At 36.5% G+C, this 21,559-nt stretch overlaps 1 protein-coding gene across 1 annotated transcript in view; it reads left to right on the plus strand.

Annotated features, from left to right (window-relative positions):
- brinp1 (bone morphogenetic protein/retinoic acid inducible neural-specific 1) overlaps positions 1-21,559 on the plus strand; it is a 169,522-nt gene that overhangs the window by 93,155 nt on the left and 54,808 nt on the right. Inside the window, exon 4 of the mRNA XM_084412818.1 lies at positions 10,517-10,686. Within this exon, the coding sequence (XP_084268944.1) occupies positions 10,517-10,686 (170 nt within the window). The remainder of the gene's footprint in view (positions 1-10,516; positions 10,687-21,559) is intronic.

A 21,559-nucleotide genomic window follows, 5' to 3' on the forward strand; every position in this document is an offset into this window, starting at 1 on the left:
CATGTCTGTGTGTCAGTCTTGCGTTTACTGTAGGGGTGAGAGACACAGTGACAGGCCTGAGGTCAGTGTCTCGTGTCAGTCTTGTCTTTACTGTAGGGGTCAGAGACACAACGACAGGTCTGAGGTCAGTGTCTCGTGTCCGTCGTGCGCTTTAGAGTGTGTCATTATGTTGGCAGATAAACATGAGCAGAGAGCAGACACACTCGCAAACACTGCAGAGAGGATGAGTGTGTGTGTGTGTGTGTGTGTGTGTGTGTGTGTGTGTGTGTGTGTGTGTGTGTGTGTGTGTGTGCTGCTGTGAAAGTCTCTTTACTCACTGCCAAACCAACCTGTAGAAACCCACCAGAACCAGTCTTGGAGAGCTATGACCTCAGCTATAAAACACTCTGTTATCAATCACTATATCAGATGAACAAACAAACAAACAAACAAACAAACAAACAAATAGGGTAGTTTGTTTAAATATAGTATAGTGGTTCATTGTGATGTTTTTATTTATTTAGAGGAAACATATGAAAGTGTGCAAACTAGTTCGTTATACGTGTATACTAATTTAATCAAACGATCTAGCATGGTCACTAACCAGTTTCTGATACTTTTAGGTCGGTACCAAATAGAAAACATCAAGAAAATATATTATATTATATTATATTATATTATATTATATTATATTATATTATATTAATTCTATTATTTATTTATTTACTTATTTGAATGCATGCATACACACACAACCAAGTGATACATTTATTTATTTTTGAATTTCTGCATTTCTTCAGATTCTTCAGATTTTTTAGATACTACCAAAAATGAAATATCAGAGATATAAATAATGTATGTATGTATTTATTTATATAAAACACACATAATCAAGTGATACACTTTTTTACATTTTTACTTTTTTCCAGATATTTCTAGGCCAGTGCACAAAAGAAAATATTAAATATATAAATAAGATATATATTTATTTTTGTTTGTTTGTTTGTTTGTTTGTTTATGTTGATGCTTAACTTTCTTTGGACTTACGAATGTTTCCTCGTCCTGAAGTGTTGAGCCGGCCAGCGTTTGCACTGTTGGTCATTACAGCATTTATTGGTCATTAAATCCGTATAGAGTTTATTGCAAATCCAAAAAAAAAAAAAAAAAATTATAATGAAATGGCGACTCGGATTTCATTACATTTCAGACGCAGCATTCAAGGGAATCCATGAACACCCTTACCCTCTGTCACCTACACGATATGACCATAAAACCCAATGGAAAATCGATATAAGCAATATGCCTGTTCCAGTCCAGAGGACCACAATAAATCACAGAGCGCTGAATGAACTGGAGGAACGCGAGGCTAATACCTGAGCGCTGCACATAATATCTGTGATTACAAACTGTACGCCATACAGGCTCGTGTTCAGATATCAGCCGCTTTATTGTGGACAGACGGGAGCGTGTAATTATACCAGAGCTCAAGGTCAAACAAAGGTTCATTGTTTTTTGTTCAGTGTGGACGTCCTTACATTGATTAATCGGTTGATTAACAGGAAATCTGATTTATTAATGCTGCTTTTAAAGGTCACTCGCATTAGCGTCAGGGTTGCTGTGTGCCGAGACCCGCCGTCGAGATTAAACAATATAGACACAGCTGAAAATAAAGGTCACGAGAATCGAAAGGTTGATGGCTAACAGGTTAATCGACAGTCATGGATGTGCAAATACATGAACACGCCTGCAGGAGGATTACGTTTGTGTTTCCAGACGGACAGAAGACATCCAGCTCACTTTATTACTGGTTTAAGCTTCTCCGAAACATATGTGACATGAGCATCTGTTAGAAAACCTGCTGATGGGTCTTCATATGCAGCTCACACTGCGAAACAGAAAACCTCAGTGTCTATGATCAATAAGTGCTTGCATGCATGCTGATAGCTAGCAAAAATCAGGAATCTGACAACTTAAGAACAAGCTGCTAGAATACAAGTAAATGTGTTTAAATGAATGGTCTTATGACCTTTAACCAATTACACGTGACCTTTAGATGACCTTACACATTGTTAGTGATATGCTAAAACAATCCGTGTGTAAAATAAGTGTTCTTAATAGTGCACTTGTGGTGTATTTTTATTTTATTTTATTTTGTAATTGTAATTTGTCATGTGAAAATGGAATTGTTTGGTGGGAAACCGTGAGCTCTGGTTTATTCGGCACATTTGTATGTGGGTCATCCAGCTCTTCCCATGCATGCTGTTTTGCATACTTGCACTGCATATACACACTGTGTTTGTGTCTCAAATGATGCTCTATACACTTTGCATCATGTATTGAAATGACTTAAGATTTTAAGGATTGTTAACTGAAAAATTAATAAATAAAATGTATCAAAATTAAGTAAAAATAATCTTGTTTTCCCTTTGAATTAAGTTTATTGGTAACGCTTTATTTCACATTTCATGTATGTCCTTGTTACACGTTACATGTAGTTACTGTAGTAATAACTATAAATTATGCATAATTACATGCAACTAACCCTAAACCAAACCCTAATCCTAACCTTTAGTAAGTACATGTAGTTAATTATTATTACACAGTACTTAAAAGTATGGTTACACTATAACAAGGACACCTTAACATAAGGTGTATCCTGCTTTACAATAACATTTAATTTGATAACATTATTTACTGACATGAACTTAATAGCATGAACAATACTTCTTGCCTGTCTTTAGCCATGATGCATCCGTTTGATACAACAGTCTCGTAACCGGAAAGTCATAATTCTGGATCTGATGTCTATCAACCCTTGACCTCGCTCTTGAACCGGAAGGTATAAAGCAGCAGCACGAATCCGGTGTTGTCCAGACCAAAACAAATTCACAAGTTGCCTTTGAATGTCCTCAGTAAGTCCGACAGGTGTCTGTAACTCAGAGTAGAAGCAACCAAATTATCGGTCACTAAAATCCTCCCCCTATTGGACAACTGAGGCAGCAACCATTTCCATTTAGACAACTTGCTGCACACTTCCTCCACTAGACCCTCACACATTTGCTTTTGATAATCATTTGACCCCAGAAAAACTCCCAGCAATTTAAGTCCCTCTCTACCTCACGTCTTCGGGTAACTTCGGGAGACTCCCAAACTCCCCTTTACCGGCCCAAAAAAGCTTCACTTTTTGCCCATTTCATTTTAGCTGATGAAGCTTTCTCATAAAGTCAAGTCAAGTCATCTTCATTTATATAGCGCTTTTAACAATGTAGATTGTTCCAAAGCGGCTTCACAGAGATACAAGGATAGTTTAAAGTTACAGAGCTTGTTTTTGAGCAGTTCTTGAATAAAGTTATTTTCCAGCTAAAGTTAATATGATTGATTCACTTCGGTCGCAACGATCATTAGTTATTAACTTAGGGGCCGCTAACACGACACCGTTTTAACAGGAAACTCTACACAGACTTTAAACGCGAAACCTGTGAGAACGCTGATGGCGTGCACATGCGTCTATTGGTAAGCGCATTTGAATACAAGTGCGCAGGTTTGTAATTCCCTACAAACCAAGCCTTAAAAAACTACTTGTCTGGCCTTAACATTTTGATACAGAATTGTATCACCTCGGGGGTAGATACGCGGACCGGATTTTCCCGACAACGCTTTATCTGTAGAGTGGGAAAGGGATCCTCCATAGGGAGAGACTAGTTGGCCCTTCAGCACTGCGTTGACACCGGGTCCAGGCGAAGGTCCTTCATCAGATCTGGAAACGGCCTGGATCCGGCAGGCTGCGGGAAAACCTCGGGATAAACAAAAACACAAAAATTAGTGTAGACGCCATTCTTCTCATGATGTAACGAGTACATCAGGATTTATGGGAAGTGTTCCCGGTTCCGGCTGACCTGATCTATGCAACCTAACATTGAATTATAGAAGTCTATAATGTGTTATGGGAATGCTAGGTCAAAGAGATGTGTCTTTAATCTAGCTTTGAACTGACAGAGTGTGTCTGCTTCCTGGACAATGTTAGGAAGACTGTTCCAAAGTTTTGGTGCTAAATAGGAGAAGGATCTACCGCCAGCAGTCGATTTAGATATTCTAGGTATTATCAACTGGCCGGAATTTTGAGATCGCAATAGACGTGAAGGACTATAATGCGTCAAAGGGATAGTTCGGCCAAAAATGATATTTAACCCATGATTTACTCACCCTCAAGCCGTTCGAGATGCATATGCCAGTCTTTTTTCAGAAGAACACATTTTCCGGTAGCGGTCGACGCGCGTTCACGGAGATGGCGTAGCGTAGGAAGCGTCGTGACGTAGAACGAACGCGTAGAACGAACGTGAAAGCGCAGCCAGAGAGCAGAGCAAAACAAAACTCTACGTTCGTTCTACGTCACGACGCTTCCTACGCTACGTCCTACGTCATACGCCAGCATCCATATCCGTGAACGCGCGTCGACCGCTACCGGAAGCCAGTTATTTTCATTTATAAAGTTTTAAATATGTATATTTTTACGACAAAACCGCACGGATTACCCTCAGAAGGCCTTCGTTTATCCCCCTGGAGCCGGATGGATTACTTTTGTGAAGGATGCATCCACATTTTGGGACTTGGAGGAGGTGGACCCCATAGCTTCACACTATAACCACTGAAAGATCTAAGACATTTTCTAAAATAACTGAAAATGTGTTCGTCTGAAAAAAGATTGACATATGCATCTCGAACGGCTTGAGGGTGTGAGTAAATCATGGGTTAAATATCACTTTTGGCCGAACTATCCCTTTAAGAGCTCGCTCAAGCACTGCGGAGCTAAACCAAAATAAAAGACGGAGTACATCAGATAGACACTCAACATCTTCAGCATGATTTACAAAAACTGTAATATCATCAGCAAAAGCAGAGAGAGACATTCTTGAGTCATTAAAACCTGACAATCTTTGCAGAAAAAGCAGCGGCTCAATTTCTAAACTATATAGTTGACCAGACAATGGCCAGCCTTGCCTAATACCCCTTATAATAGGAATTGTCCGACTCAAAGCGCCCCCTATCTTAACCATACATGATGCACCAGTATATAATAACTAACTATAAGGGCATCACAGTGAGCAGCGACCTGGGGAAACTATTCTGTTCCATCATCAATGACAGATTCAGTTCATTCAAGAACACAAGAATCTTAACAATTGTCAAATTTGATTTATGCCTAAACAGAGGACATCAAATCACACTTACACACTCCACACACTCATACAAAAACACGTCCAGCAAACAAAACAAGGGGAAATATTTGGCTGCTTCATTGATTTTATATTTGGGATGGCATAATTGGACTTTTCCTAAAAGTGGAAAAGGAGGAAGGACATATGACATCATGAAAGGACATATACACTGGGAACAAATGCGGTGTTAAGATTAATAACAAACGTACTGATTATTTCAGTCAAACTAAAGGAGTCCGTCAAGGCTGCAGCCTCAGCCCGACTCTATTTAATATCTATATTAATGAATAGGCATCAACACTTGAGAAGTCGTCTCGTCCTGGTCTGACCCTCGAGGACAGAGAACTCAGACGCCTCGTGTCTCGCGCCCCGCTTGCCGTCTCCTTATGAAGAGTCACTGCGTCATAGCCTCTCGCTTCTACAGGACAGCAGCGACTGGGCCGTACCAATCAACATGGAGGAGTCCAAAATAATAATCTTTCAGAAAAAAAAAAACTCAAGACATATAAATTTACACTTGGAGGAACAATTCTAAATCATGTCACCTGTTAAAATTATTTGGGTCTGACAATCTCAGCTTCTGGAACAATTGACAGTGCAATAAAAGATCTGACTGATCGTTACGTCCCCTGATGGCATAGAGGAATGAGGAAGACGTACATAATACAATTGAAACACACTCCTATAGTTTTGGTCTCTGGGGAGTGCTGTGGGCGAATGATGCAAAGACAACAAATTACTGCAAGCAGGTAGTTCGCTTTATTTACAATCACGCATTTGGCAGAAGCTTTTATCCAAAGCGACTTACATTGCATTTCAAGGCACACATTTACATTCCTATCAGTTCTTGCTTTCCCTGGGAATCGAACCCATGACCTTGACGTTGCAAGCGCCAACGCTCTACTGTTTGAACCACAGGAAAGCATATTTACAATACGAACATTAGAATTTACATAAATGAAAACAAACAAATAAACTTATTTACAGCTATATACAACTTAAGCAAAAGAATTGGAAAAATATAATTGAAATAAGCCACAGAGAGAAAGAAGATGTGCGGTGCTAAACAAACAAAACCACAGCACACCTCCACTAATCCCCACTCTCTAAACTAACTAAAACTAAAAAACTGAAAATAAAGAATTCTTCAGCGCTTAACACGCCATAACTAAAACTTCACTTACTAACCAAACAAAACTTACACATAGTTGCACATGCTCCTTCCCTAGTGTGTCTAAAGCCACAGGACGTCTGTAATATTAATGGCCAATTCATACGGGATAAGATATCTCAGTAAAACTTGTAGAAGTGTGAGGGGTAACTCGATTTACACACCGCCGTCACTCCTGTCGTCGTGGGTGTTGCTTCCATCACATGCGCAAACAACCAATATTTATATACAGTTATGTCCGGTCGAACGACTTCAGATTGGATTGTGTTGGTAAAATGCACAAACCTAACGCTAAACGATGTTTCGTGCCTCTAACAAGTGCTGTCGATCTTCTTTCTGATCTGAATGGTGTGTGTAAAACACTTGAGTTTTGCCACAGACTCGTCCCAGCGTCTAGAGCGCAACTGATGCTTTCTCAAGCGTCTCCATACTTGAAAAACCGTGGATAACTACTTTTAAACAGGAAATGACGGAATATTTACATACATATTTACAGCGGGTCTATTCGCACGGGATCAGTATCACCTGAGGTCATTTACCCAGACCTTTTTACTGAAGGTAAAAGTCGTCGTAATCTTTACTGACATTGTCCGTGATGATCACTGAGATGCACATTCGGACGGGACTAAAATCACAGAGAAGCTCTGGTTATAATTACTTTACCCCTCCTCTCCATGTTAAACTAGTCTCGTCCGAACAGGGATTAAAAGCGGTAATTCTACGTGTATTGCATCAAATTTAAAAATGTTTCACCAAAACCAAAAACCTTCAATACATTAATGATCAACACGATCAAAAGCCTTGTCTTGATCCAGGGCAATTCATCCAACATTCACATCGAAACCATTACAAAATATCTACAATATCTCCCAATAAAAACAAATTATCCATAATAGACCGTTTTGGAATGCAATATGGCTGATTGTGTACAACCAAACCCACATCATTTTTGTATCTATTTGCCAGACATTTTGAAAAAAGTTTACTTTCTATATTGTAAGAAAGGCAACATGACGCCAGTTCTTTGAAAAGGCTAAATCCCCCTTTTTTGGCAACAGTGATAAGACAGCATATCGACAGGTAGTCGGTAAAACACCTTCTCTTATAGAATCTCACACAAACATTAATATGCAGTGTATTCTCAGGCGATTCTAGCACCATGTAAACACACAACATGCTTCAGAGCCGATGTTTACATCCAAACGCAACAGGTTTAAAGGGACTAACAACTTTTCCAAAACACGCTAACTCACGTTGCAAAACGTCATTGGATACGAATGGCGAGATATTTGAAATTGTTTTCCTTCGTTGTCGATGTTATACATTGGAGAAAGTTGCACAAAAGCATCTTTAACAGTTAGGCCATTTACTATTAAGTGATTAACTACATTTTGTTCCTTCAAAAAAAACAACGACTGCCTGATTCATCCGTGATGCAGATACAATGTTCTCATGACCAATCTGATCACCAACTGCAATTAACACATCCTCCACTGTGGCATTATCCTCACGAGCACATCTCAAACCACTGCGGAGAGATAACGACGATCCTGACACACGATCACCAATATATTTACAACCTGTTTTCTGAACCATGTATTTTCTGGAAAGAAAAGGAAAAAGTAAATAGAAAAAACAGCAAAGAAAACTCTCACCACTCACACAACAGCTCTCACCAACTCACATAATGCAACCGAGAGAGTGAGTGAGTGAGTGAGTGAGTGAGTGTGTGTGTGTCCGTGTGTTTCTGTGCCGGTTTCAGATATTCCTCTGGTGTCCTAGTCAATGAGTTATTTAGGAAAAGGTCAGAGGCGCTTTGCAAAAATCAATCGCTGCTGCTTCTCCCACTCGACTCCGGTGGAGAAGAAATGTTTGCCGTCGAGTAGCGAGACCGAGAGAGAGAGAGAGAGAGAGAGACAGGGAGAGAGAGAGAGAGAGAGAGAGAGAGAGAGAGAGAGAGAGAGAGAGAGAGAGAGAGAGAGAGAGAGAGAGACACAGGTCGTGTCAGTTTGACACTGTAAGCAAAATTCTCTCTGTGACAGTGTGTGAAGTGAGTCACTGATGCACACTGTGTCTCCATCATGTCAGCTCTTACACACTAGGAAGTCCACGCTGAAGAAACATGATGAGAAAATGACATGTTGGCTGCATGAACCACAGCGCTCAAAATGAAGCCCGTATGAAAGCTGGCAAGCTCAATGCCACGACTTTATAAAGCATGACAACAAGTCGTGAAATGCAGTGTTGCAGTGGCATCTCAGTATCGGTTTCCTCTAAAGGAATGATGAAAATCATTTAGTCATCTTCATCTTATTCCAGACCCGACTGACGACAGGACGATATATTTCAGGATGTCAATAGTGTAAAGGTTGAACTGTTAGATATCGCTCTTAACTCTTTCTGCGTGGTGAGAATTACCTAAAATGACAGAAACCACCTTTAGATGGTTATTGGATTTTTTTTAGTTTGGCTTGCGTCCCACTCGATTACACGGAGAGGACGGGGTTAATGACCTTTACTCATAGACTGTAAAGAAATATATCCGTAGTGTGCGTGACGTCACCTGAAGAACCCCCCTCACTGTCGTCATGAAGGGCAACATTAGCCATATAGACCAAAACCACTTTTTGCACCAGACTGTAAACATGTTTCTGTTGTAAAGTTGGGCATTTTAACATGAGGGATTATGGGATTGAGTCTCTTCTGCAGCCGGCCTCTAGTGGCCAGTGGATGAACTGCAGGTTAAGTCTCTTCAGTGTTGGATTCAAGAGAGGAAGTTTTACTGTTTTTCGAATACTTTGTATTTGGACATAGTACTCTTTTGAAATACCGTTTTTCGCAGACTATAATAGTAGGGAAGTATTCAGTACCGGATGCAGCTTTGGTTTACGCAGATGATCTTCTCCGCTGGTTTTTAGATCCGCAGATTTCAGACGATGCGTAACAGCGCCACCTACCGTATAACCATGAAGACATCTCAGGGTTTCGAATGTAAGCCAGACTAGACGCTGCGTCATTGCGTTGATGCTATGGGAACGTCTTCAGCATCAACACAATGACGCAGCGTCGCAGTTCCCTCAAAAAGAAACGTGGATTGCCGGAAAACCTCATAAATGGTGGGGAAGCGTTGTCATAAATGGTGGGGAAGACAGAAAATCATGCTAATGGTGCGGAACGAGTTTTGTGCTGTAATACAAGTTTTCTGAAATGTCATGTTTAAATATGGAAATGAGACATTATCTAATTAAAAATCCCTTCATTTGCATAACAGAAATCTGAACATTGGATAAAGCCAGGTTTAACAGTCTTTTGTTGACATGTTAAAGGTTTTAACAGAGGGGATTTGGGATTTCTCCTTTCAGAAAATACTCTCATCAGACAGAAACAAATACATTCTCACCATGCTTTTGGAGAATTATATACGGACAAACCTCTGTAAAAACCCTTCAGAATATAGATGTTGGTGTATGTGAAGCTGCTAAAGTGGAGATTTCAGACTCAAACTCACTGCCTTTAAAGATATGGATTGTAAATGAAATCTACAGTGTCAAAGTGCAATAAAATAAAGAGCTAAATGTGTATTTTGGATATCTTCTTTCCACTAGCATGACAAAACAATGGTTTTTGCGAGATATAAACATGCAATTCTGAGAAAAAAAGTCAGAATTGTGAGATATAAACTCTATTAATATAATACACTATTATATCTCACAATTCTGACTTTATATCTCCCAATCGCGTGTTATAAAAGTCATATGAAAGTATAAAAGTATACAAGTCAGAATTGCAAGATATAAACATGCAATTGTGAGATAAAAAGCTGCAATTATATTTTAAAATGTTTTATTCTGTGGCGGAAACAAGCTTCCATAGAAAGAAGACATGTAATGGAAGCAAAATCTCAAAATTGGCCATTGCATGAAAAAACAATGGTTTTGCATTATTTGCTGAGCAGGTTTGCTTTTGCATTGTTGCAACCAATGAGTGTCTTGATGTCAAATTTGAACTGAATGAGAAGTAAGTCCTGGAATGCGAGTGATTAAATGATAACAGAATCGTTCTCCTGTGAATGTGATATTTTAACTCTTGGCATCTGAATGAGGGGAAGTGAAGTCTAGCGTTAACTGACCATATTGCTCTGTGCCATTAGGTGAGGAAGCTCTCACCATGTACATGGCCAAGAACAAGCTGGACCGGAAGATGGTCAACGCCACCCAGGGCGTCGAGGCACTTCACCAGCTCGCCTCCTCGTACTTCATCGACCGCGACGGCACCATGCGCAAACTCCACGAGATCCAGATCTCCAGCAACGCCATCAAGGTGAGAAACAGTCGAGAGTGATAACGGCAAGTTTATTTACACTGCAAACAATGCTTTTCTTACTCAGTATTTTTGTGCTGTTTCCAGTCCAAATATCTAAAAGTTCTTCAATCAAGATGCATTTATTAGATGAGTACAATGCTATAAGATATTATGTCTTGTTTTCTGGGGAAAAAATAAAAATGAAGTGAGTTTTTGCTTAAAACAAGCTAAATTATCTGCCAGTGGGGTAAGAAAAATAATCTTGTTTCCGTTTGAATCAAATTTATTTTTCTTACCTCATGGACAGATATTTTTTCTTGGTTTAAGCAAAAACTCACTTCGTTTAGATTTCTATATATATATATATATTTTTTTTTTTTTCATAAAACAAGAAATAATATCTTATAGCATTTTACTCATCTAGTAAATGCATCTTGATTTAATTTTTTTTACATATTTGTACTGGAAACAACACAAAAATACAATTTTGCAGTGTATATAACACATTTCATCCACTATGGCAATTCAAAGGGCTTTACACAGACAGGAATGAAAATAATCACAAAAATAAAAGCAAGGGAAATTAAAACAGTCATAAAAGGAGTTAAAAGAGATATATGAAACAGTTATACAATGAATTGCATGATGATACATAGATAATCTTCTCATCTGGCTAAACACCGGTGTATATTTTTCACAACTCCCAATTTTAAAGTGTGTATCATATGCATGCGAAAACTGCGTATCATATGCACACACAAAAAAAAAACATTTTTGGCATATAAATGGCACGAGAAATAAAATTGGTGGTATAGTTACGCACTTTCATGAGATCGGGCTGGACTCACGGGGTAACCTCGGGTTCACTAACCCATCAGTCCAGACCCCAGAGATTAGTCCAGAAGCTCTAGCAATGGAAAGAAACATCCTCGTCCTCCTCCATTATCCATCTGTCCGTTGAGCTTTTTCTCGCTGGAGTTGACAGGCGTCTGAAGAGCTTCTGGCACACAGGGCTTCAGGAAGCAAGAAGTCAAGCATGACACAATTAAACAGAATTGACAATAGCTGCTGAGTCAGGACGACAGAAAGAAGCAGCGAACGCAGCACTTGTGCTTCTCTTATAGACACAGACGGACCTCAGAACGAACCACAGCTCATCTACATGTGCTTTCACTGCGTTTGGGTGTCTGTGTTAAACACACTGTGGAAAAGAAGTGTGCTTAACTGTATTTAATGTGCACTTATAGTGTACTTCAGTAGGCTAGTAAAAAAAAAAAAAAAAAAAATTGTACTTGCCGATAATGTAATATATTAATGAAGTTAAAGAGTGCACTTAAAGAGAGTACACTTCTGTCTCAAGTACACTTTTATATATTTTAAGTGAACTAAATTGCAATTTCATCACTGCAAATAATGTCATTCGAAACGTTTAAATACACGATTAAAGTATGTTTAGTTCACCATTAATGCTTGTCAGCACTGCAGTGCACTTTAACTGTATTTCAAAGATAATAGAATTATTTATAAAATTACATGTACTTAAATCCTACTAAAAGGGGGTCGAAAATTAGGGAAGATTGTTTCCGCCACAGAATAAAAAATAAAAAAAGGTAATTGTGACTTTTTATCTCATAATTTAGACTTTTATTTCTCACAATTGTGTTTACATCTCGCAATTCTGACTTTTGTCTCAGAATTGCATGATATAAAGTCGCAACTGTGAGTTATAAAGTCAGAATTGTGAGATGTAAACTCGCAATTGTGAAATAAAAAGTTGTAATTATCTTTAAAAAGGTTTTTTTTTTTTTTTGTGGTGGAAACAAGCTTGCATAAATCACATAAAGTTCAACTAATTGCATTTAATATAAATTTTAACTATAATACATTTTCATTTAATTTAAATTAACATACATTTAAGTGTCCAAAAACATTATATTCAGTTTGCACAATAAAAAAAAAAGAATAAAAAAGAACAAAAGTATATTATTTCTTTAATATGCACTCTTTTTTGAAAGTATGCTAAAGCGGTGTGGCCTACATCTTTTTCCACAAGGGGTGTTACAGTGAAATTTGCATAGTTTGAAATAGAATCTGCATAGTGAGGATTCAGACACAACACAAAGAATCTATTTATAGAAAACAATTAATATGTATGTGTTTGTAGCTGTATCTGAAACAATGGAACTCTATGATAGGTCCTCATTTAGATAGCAAGATAAATGTGTATTTTTGTGTGAGTCACGTTGCAGACAGGAAATGATTTGTGCATTCAGGATAGGCTGAGTCTGACACACACACACACACACACACACACACACACACACACACACACACACACACACACGCTAAAAATATGGATTGATTTGGAAGGCAGTGCAGCTCGGCAAGCTCACACCCACACCCACACACACACACACACACACACACACACACACACACACACACAGACAGACAGAATGAGAGTGTTGATATGACGGCACGTCTTCGCTGTAAATCCTGCAGGTTGACGCTCAGTGTGTCACTGGCACAGAGAAGCTCTGAATGTGAAACTGAGTGTCTACAGAAACACTGCATGTTTATTAATGCATGCAACAAACACACACATTGACTAAATATTAGGTTATTATCAAATCAGATTTATATGGAAGCGTAGGGTTAGGCAAAAAGGTAATTGTGACTCACAAATCAGACTTGTTTCTGGAAGTAGCACGTTTGCATCTCACAATTCTAAAAAAAAAAAAAAAAAAAAAAAAAAAAGCATAATTGTGAGTAATAAACTCGTAATTTCAAGTCAAAATTGCAAGATATAAACTTTAATTGATTTAATCCGTGTCGGAAACATGCTTCCATATATTTCACCCTAAAACGGTACATTATATTTTCAGAAGATTTTTAGAATATTTTATTTTAACAAAGTAATTATGATTATTTACTTAAGATAACACAATATATTGCATAAAGATTATTAAGCTTATTTTAGGCCTTTTTTTAAAGGAGCAGAAATGTATATATTTTTAACGTATATATACATATTTTAAATAGTTGCAATATATCAATCACTATATTTTACAGTAATGAGAATGCATGGTTGTTTTTTTTTTTTTTTTTTTTATATGATAAGAATACTTAAGCAGAATAAAAACTATATAAAACAAAAGAAAACATGATTCAATTTAGGAAGTATTTGTGAGGTATGGCATCAAAATTGTAAGATATAAATTGCCAATAAAAAAAAAAAAAAAGATATATATATATCTTTTTTTTTTTTTATAAATATATTTTTATATATATATATATATATATATACTAAAGATAATACTTAAGATTTTCCATGAAAGAAACTTAAGCTTCTTGAGCTGAAATGTATACATTTTAAAAATACATTTTAGATAAATATGTCAGTCGGTATATTTCCACATTATAGTAATGAGAATGTTTTGTTTTGTTTTTTTGTTGTTGTTTTTTTGCATTTGACAATAAGCTAAGAATACTTGAGCAGAATAAAAACTCTAAGAACATGATTTACTTTAGGAATATTTTAATCTTTGATGAGATCCCCAAAGGGAGGGTTTGCTCACTTCTAAGGACACTTTGTGCTCAAAAACACAGCAAAATAAACTCACTCTCTCTCTGGCTTTTCAAACACACACACATCATGACAGCGTCAGACTTCACTCTCTGGAGGCCTGAAATGTGTGACGTGTGTCAGCTAGCGTGTCCTACACACTTCAGTGTGTGTTTGAGGGTTTGCAGCAGACAAATGAACAGTGAAGGAGTGAAAACGGCCTCCCAGCGAAGCCTCTGCTGTTCATCAGTGTCTGCTGTAGTCTGAGCTCTGCTGAAGATCCACTGCACTTAAATCACCGAGAGGACGCTCATGAGCCCTGGTGTTTTAACTCTCTCTGTGGAGTCACCTCAGTTCATCAGTCGTCTTTGAAGGGACATTTTTAAAGGAATAGTTCATGCAACAATGAAAGTCATGTAATTTACCTGCCTTACAATTCTGATTAGAGAGCTGTAATTCAATTCTTACTATGACAATTCTGATTATGAGAGCTCTGCTATTCAATTCGTACTGTTAACAATATAATTAGAGAGCTGTAATTCAATTCTTACTAGTGACAATTCTGATCAAAAAGCTCTGAAATTCAATTATTCCTAGTAGTAATTCAATTAGAGAGTTGTAATTCAATTTCATACTAGTAAAAATTCAGATTCGAGAACTCCTTAATTAAAATCTTACTGTTAACAATACAATTATCTGTAATTGAAATCTTACTAGTAACAATTCTGATTAGAGAGCTCTGAAATTCAGATATTTCTAGTACAATTAAATTAGAGAGCTGCAATTCAACTCTTACTAGCAACAGTTCAGATTTGTGCGCTGTAATTCAATTCTTACTAAAAATTATAGTTAGAGAACTCTCTAGTTCAGATTTGACTAGTAATAATTCTGATCCGAAAGGTCTGAAATTCAAGTATTTGTAGTAACAATTCAATTAGAGAGCTGTAATTCAAGTCTTACTTCTAACAATTCAGATCAGAAAGGTCTGAAATTCAATTATTTCTGGTAGCAATTCAATTAGAGAGCTGTAATTCAGTTCTTACAAAAAGTATTAGAGAGCTCTGTAATTCAATTCTTACTAGCAAAAATTCAGATTATAACGCTGTAATTCAATTCTTACTAACAATTCTAATTAGAGAACTCTCTAGTTCAGATTTCACTAGTAACAATTCTGATCAGAAATCTCTGAAATTCAATTATTTGTAGTAGCAATTCGATTAGAGAGCTGTAATTCAAGTCTTACTAGTAACAATTCTGATCAGAAATCTCTGAAATTCAATTATTGCTAGTAACAATTCAGATCAGAAAGGTCTGAAATTCAATTATTTCTAGTAACAATTCAATTAGAGAGCTGTAATTCAGTGCTTACAAAAAGTATTAGAGAGCTCTGTAATTCAATTCTTACTAGCAAAAATTCAGATTATAACGCTGTAATTCAATTCTTACTAACAATTCTAATTAGAGAACAGTCTAGTTCAGATTTCACTAGTAACAATTCTGATCAGAAATCTCTGATATTCAATTATTTCTAGTAACAATTCAATTAGAGATCTGCAATTCAATTCTTACTTCTAACAATTCAGATCAGAAAGGTCTGAAATTCAATTATTTCTAGTAACAATTCAATTAGAGAGCTGTAATTCAGAGTCTTACTAGTAACAATTCTGATCATAAATATCTGAAATTCAATTATTTCTAGTAACAATTCAATTAGAGAGCTGTAATTCAAGTCTTAATAGTAACAATTCTGATCAGAAATGTCTAAAATTCAATTATTTCTAGTAACAATTCAATTAGAGAGCTGTAATTCAAGTCTTACTACGTAAAATTCAGATCCAAAAGGTCTGAAATTCAATTATTTCTAGTAACAATTCAATTAGAGAGCTGTAATTCAAGTCTTACTAGTAACAATTCAGATCAGAAAGGTCTGAAATTCAATTATTTCTAGTAACAATTCAATTAGAGAGCTGCAATTCAAGTCTTACTAGTAACAATTCAGATCAGAAAGGTCTGAAATTCAATTATTTCTGGTAGCAATTAAATTCTTTCTAAAACATTTTATTAGAGAGCTCTGTTTTTCAACTCTTACTAGCAAAATTTCAGATTATAACGCTGTAATTCAATTCTTACTAACAATTCTAATTAGAGAACTCTCTAGTTCAGATTTTACTAGTACCAATTTTGATGAATGATCTGTAATTCAATTCTTAAGGGCCTTTCACACCGAGCACGATTAAGCGACGCAGATGTACAATACGATGACGCTATACAATAGTTCTGGTTATCATTGTCTGAGGACAGATTTATTCTTACAAGTTCTTTATATAGATAATCATTTTTATTTATTTTACACTGAATTATGCCATCTGAAGAGTGTGGAACAGCGTACAGAGCAATGTTTTCTTTATAATCATAATTATATTATCTGATCATAATTCCTGCTCTTCTGAATGACGACGGCAATTCAGATTAGAGAACTCTCTAATTTAATTCATACTAGTAACAATTCTAATTAAAGAGCTATCTAATTCAGCTCTTATATAGTAACTATTGAATTAGACAGCTCTCTAAAATTGTCACTAGTTAGAATGGAATTAGAGACTGTATAATTGAATTCTCACTGGTAAAATGCAATTTTGTAGCCATTTAAGCTAAATCATAAGAACATTTTCCTAAACATCTGCTTCTGAGCTGCACGAGAAAAAAAAAAAAAGAAAAGAAAAAAAAAAGTCAGAAAAAGAAAGTCACGTGTTTGAAATGGCATGGGTAAATAAATGATGACTGCATGTTTGGCTGAACTCTTGCTTTAGGCTCCAGTCTCCACATGTCATCCTGGATGTTTTGAGAATGTTTCGTTTGTAAAATGAAAACAATTCTTGACAAAACCAATCATGAAATGCCTGGTGAACCTTAAAGCTGATAGTCTAGTTTTCCTTTTATATATTTATTATATATTGCATACGAGTGCTAGAAAACAACACGGCCTGAATGTAGCTTTGATAGATGTGTTGCCTTGATCTGGAGGGTTCACTGATAGAAGCTGAACTCATCAAAGAAACACTGAAATGAAGCAAACACAAAGAAATCATCCAGAGCTCATTACACACAATGACCCGCAGAGATCACAGGCACAATTATCTTTACAGGGCAAATCTCAGCTTCGTGTGTAATTACAGATTTTGTGCATTTCTTGTATGTGTTGTGTGTTTATATTTTAATGTCAGTGATTCTGGTACAATAGCCATATATATATATATATGTACATATATGTATATATGAAGAGTTCAGATGCAAAAGCCTCTAAGTGCCATCAGAGATTTTCTTCTAGAATGATCATTTTGTATCAAGCTCGTATATTTAAGTTCAGTAATTTCACTTAAATGACAATTAAAAGGTCATTTTCATTGCCATTTAAGTGAAATTACTGAACTTAAATATATGAGCTTGATAAAAACGATCATTCTAGAAGAAAATCTCTGATGGCACTTAGAGGCTTTTGCATATATATATATATATATATATATATATATATATATATATATATCACAAAACCAGTCACATGTCGCACGGGCATATTTGTGGCAATATCCAACAATATGAGTCAAAATTATCGATTTTCTTTTTATGCCAAAAATCATTAGGATATTCAGTAAAGATCATGTTCCATGAAGATATTGTGTAAATTTCCTACCGTAAATATATAAAACATTTATTTTTGTGAGTGAATGCAGCACAATCGTGAACATAAATGCACAACTTTAAAGGAGATTTTCTCAATGTTTCCATTTGTTTGCACCCTTAGATTCCAGATCTCGACCAAATATTGTCCTATCATAACAAACCAAACATCAATGGAAAGCTTATTTATTCAGCTTTCAGATGATGTATAAATCTCAATTTCATACAAATTGACCCATGTGACTGGTTTTGTGGTCCAGGGTCACATATGTGTATATATATATATATATATATATTGTTAAAGTTGCATATTTTTGCAATCCGCTGCATATACAGACGAGAAGCAAATTCATCCTTAGATTTTTTCCCCCTGTTTAGAATCATTTGAGAATAAAATTAAGATCTCGACTGAGAGCTTTATTAAAAGATGCACTTTTTATGATTGGATGTTTTGGATTGACAAAGCCCAGATTGATACTAGAGAGAAGTGTGTGTGTGTGTGTATGTGTAAGAGCCCCTCAAGGTCAGTCTTCCTCTCTGAAATGCTTTCAGCTGATTTAGTCTTAAATTCCATATGCAAATTTATGATGATGCGGCGAGCATTTCAGAGGACATCTATTTAAAAATCTATTGGTTGGCCAGGGTCCAATTTTAGTCACTATCCAGCGGCGCATTCCCAGAACAGGTGCCATTAAAATGGACATATTTTTACCTGCACGAAGAGCATCAACAGTGTGATTCTGCAGATGAGATGTATGACATCTCTCGCTTTTGTTGGTATTATACTGAAATCAATAAAAAGTATATATATATATATCAATAGCATTAACTATGAAACATCATTGCATTGCACCACGTGTTTTACAGCCATCCATCATTAAGGAGTTTACAGGCCAATTTAAAGTCGGCATGAAACGGAAGTTGCCCCCTAATGTAACTATAGTGCCGTATATCCGAGTGAAACGGCTTTTAGAACAAAAACAAATGTGGGCGGGGCTTGATTTTGTCTGTGGGGAATTGATTGGATGGTTGTGGTTTGCTATTGGCTGATCTGATGTGATTGACAGGTCGCCCCGCCCTCGTCATCAGAAAAGAGAAGTCGCTGCAAGAAAGGGGAAGTTGTTCAGAATTATAGTGCTAACCATTAAACTCTAATGGTAATGAACAAAAGATGATGTAAATATCTTCTTAGTGCGATATAGTGCGAATAATAGGAGTTAAAATAAAGTATCAGCAGGACGTCGAGGAGAACAAACGCTGCACACAAACAACATCGTGTTCGGAGATATTCTGTGCCGTTTTTACAGTTCTTGTCAGATTGTATGAAGTGACGGCAGTGAGATCTTGTGGACACACTGTGTGAACGTCAGAACTTTCTTTTACGTCAGACACCACATTGGGTTTCATTCACAGTTGGCATTGATAACAACATGAGCCTTGTCGCATTTGGACGTTGCACTAATGTGAAAAGAAAATGAGAATCAGAGTTTGTCACTGATGTGCACGTCATATAGACAAGCGATATTTTTGACTAAACTCATACTGTGCAGCAGACTATACATGTCTCGTTTGCTCAAACACACGATGAAGACGTCATCGGCTCTCGGGTAGCTGAGGTTCACGTCCCTCAAAAGCTCAAAATAGAACTTCATTATAAGGCTGACAGGTGACAGACGTAATAAGAAACAGGCACAGTTTTTTTGTGTCCCATGATGCCCTGCTTCATCACAGATCTCTCTAGATACAGTTTGTTCTTTAATGCTACGAGAGCTTCTAATGTTCCCGTAACACGAAACATCCACGGCTTTGATAGGAGCAGAAGAGCTGTCACCCCGTTTCTGCCGTGCATCTTCAAATGAATAAATGATAAAAGCACAAACTACATAAACACAAACACGCGCGGACGGACGGCCCGTTTCCTAACCGGCGAACATGCGCGTCAGGAGGAATCAAAGCTCGCAGATTTACAGTCTTTTAAGTCAAATGTTTACATGCGTGTTTTTGTGTTTGTCTGCGAGAGCTTGAATGAGCATCAAGTCGTGCGGCTTTTCAGCATTTGTGCGTAATCCCACAAATCTCCATCTTCATTAGACGCGAGGGCTTTGATTTCCGTTTTATACTCTGGCAATCTATTTCTTAATCCGCTGATCGCGCGTGTGTGTGTGTGTGTGTGTGTGTGTGTGAGAGAGAGTCCTCAAGCTTTTAGACTCCAGAGATTATTTCCTTTTCATGCCAAGTGACGTGTGTTACAGAGCTTCACGCTGAGGTTTTAAAGGCTAACACATGAAATTCAGTCATTAATTCACAGTGATTAGATATTTATCTGAATGTTGACGCTGTTCTGTTACACACAGTACATACGGCTGAAGTCTTGTAATAACTTGTGAGGAACAGACCCAAATTTAATTTTTACTTGCTGAAAATCTTTATTGTAGCTCGCAGACCCTTGTGAAAAAGAAGTACACTTCAGCAGTACTTATTACAGAAATATATATTTTAAAGAATATACGGTAACACTTTATTTTACAGTGTCCTTGTTATGTTACATGTACTTACCATAGTAATAACAGTAAATTATGCATAATTACATGCAACTAACCCTCAACCAAATCCTAACCCTATAGTAAGTACATGTAGTTAATTAATATTACTCAGTACTTAAATGTATAATTACACTGTAACAATGACACATGAATAAAGTGTAACCGAATATACTTAAGTGGGAATTTAGTTTAATGTTTTCAGGGACATAACTGCATGTTAATTGCAATTAAATGAAAATGTAGCCTATTATAGTTTGCATGCAATTATTCAAATTTTAAAGTGCTTTTTGACCCACTTAAGTTGCACATATTTATATGTACAGTAATTTTGTAAATACTTCCATCGTCTTTGACATTTGATTAAAGTGCACTAACAAGCATTTATGGTAAAACTGAAATATACTTTAATGTCATTTCTATTGAAACTTTTATGTCATGTATTTAAATATATATTTTAATTACACTTTTGTAATGATAAAGTTGCCGTTTTTGTACATTTTAAATGTAATATTGAATAACACACTACAGTTAAAATTATAATCAAGTATGTTACATGTGCTTTAGTATGTTAGTCGACACATCAAAACAAGTACACTTCATCAAAACATCACATAACATGCACTTTTAAGTAAAACTTTTGACATTGTTACAAAGTGCATTAAAAAGAAAGTACTTAAGTGTGTTAAGAAACATTGTAATGAAAGTTTTTTTTTTTTTTTTAAATACAATTTAATATTTTCAGAAATTTCAGAACTATGTCTTTGGTGTTCCATGGAAAACACAATCATGTGGCATTGGATTGACATGAGGATAATTAAATGACATGTTTTCTTTTTTTAGTTCCGCTATTATAAAAATAGAGTGATTTCTCCAGTGTTTTCCTAATGGGGACAGACGAAGGGTCACTGTCTTCAGGTGTGTTGTTGTGATCCTGTCCACAGGCACTAAAGCTCAGATTTACTGTGGTGTCATTGCAATTAAAGTGACCCTTAGATCTGCACAGCAAAATACTTCATTTAGGTCAAAGAGCTACTGTAAATCAGCCTCTGGAGGCTGCAGTGCGGTGGTTACAAGTGCATATTTAGGTTAAATTAGAATCCAGAAA

The sequence above is a fragment of the Rutilus rutilus genome (assembly GCF_951802725.1).
Source record: "Rutilus rutilus genome assembly, chromosome: 7".
NCBI classification, from domain to species: domain Eukaryota; kingdom Metazoa; phylum Chordata; class Actinopteri; order Cypriniformes; family Leuciscidae; genus Rutilus; species Rutilus rutilus.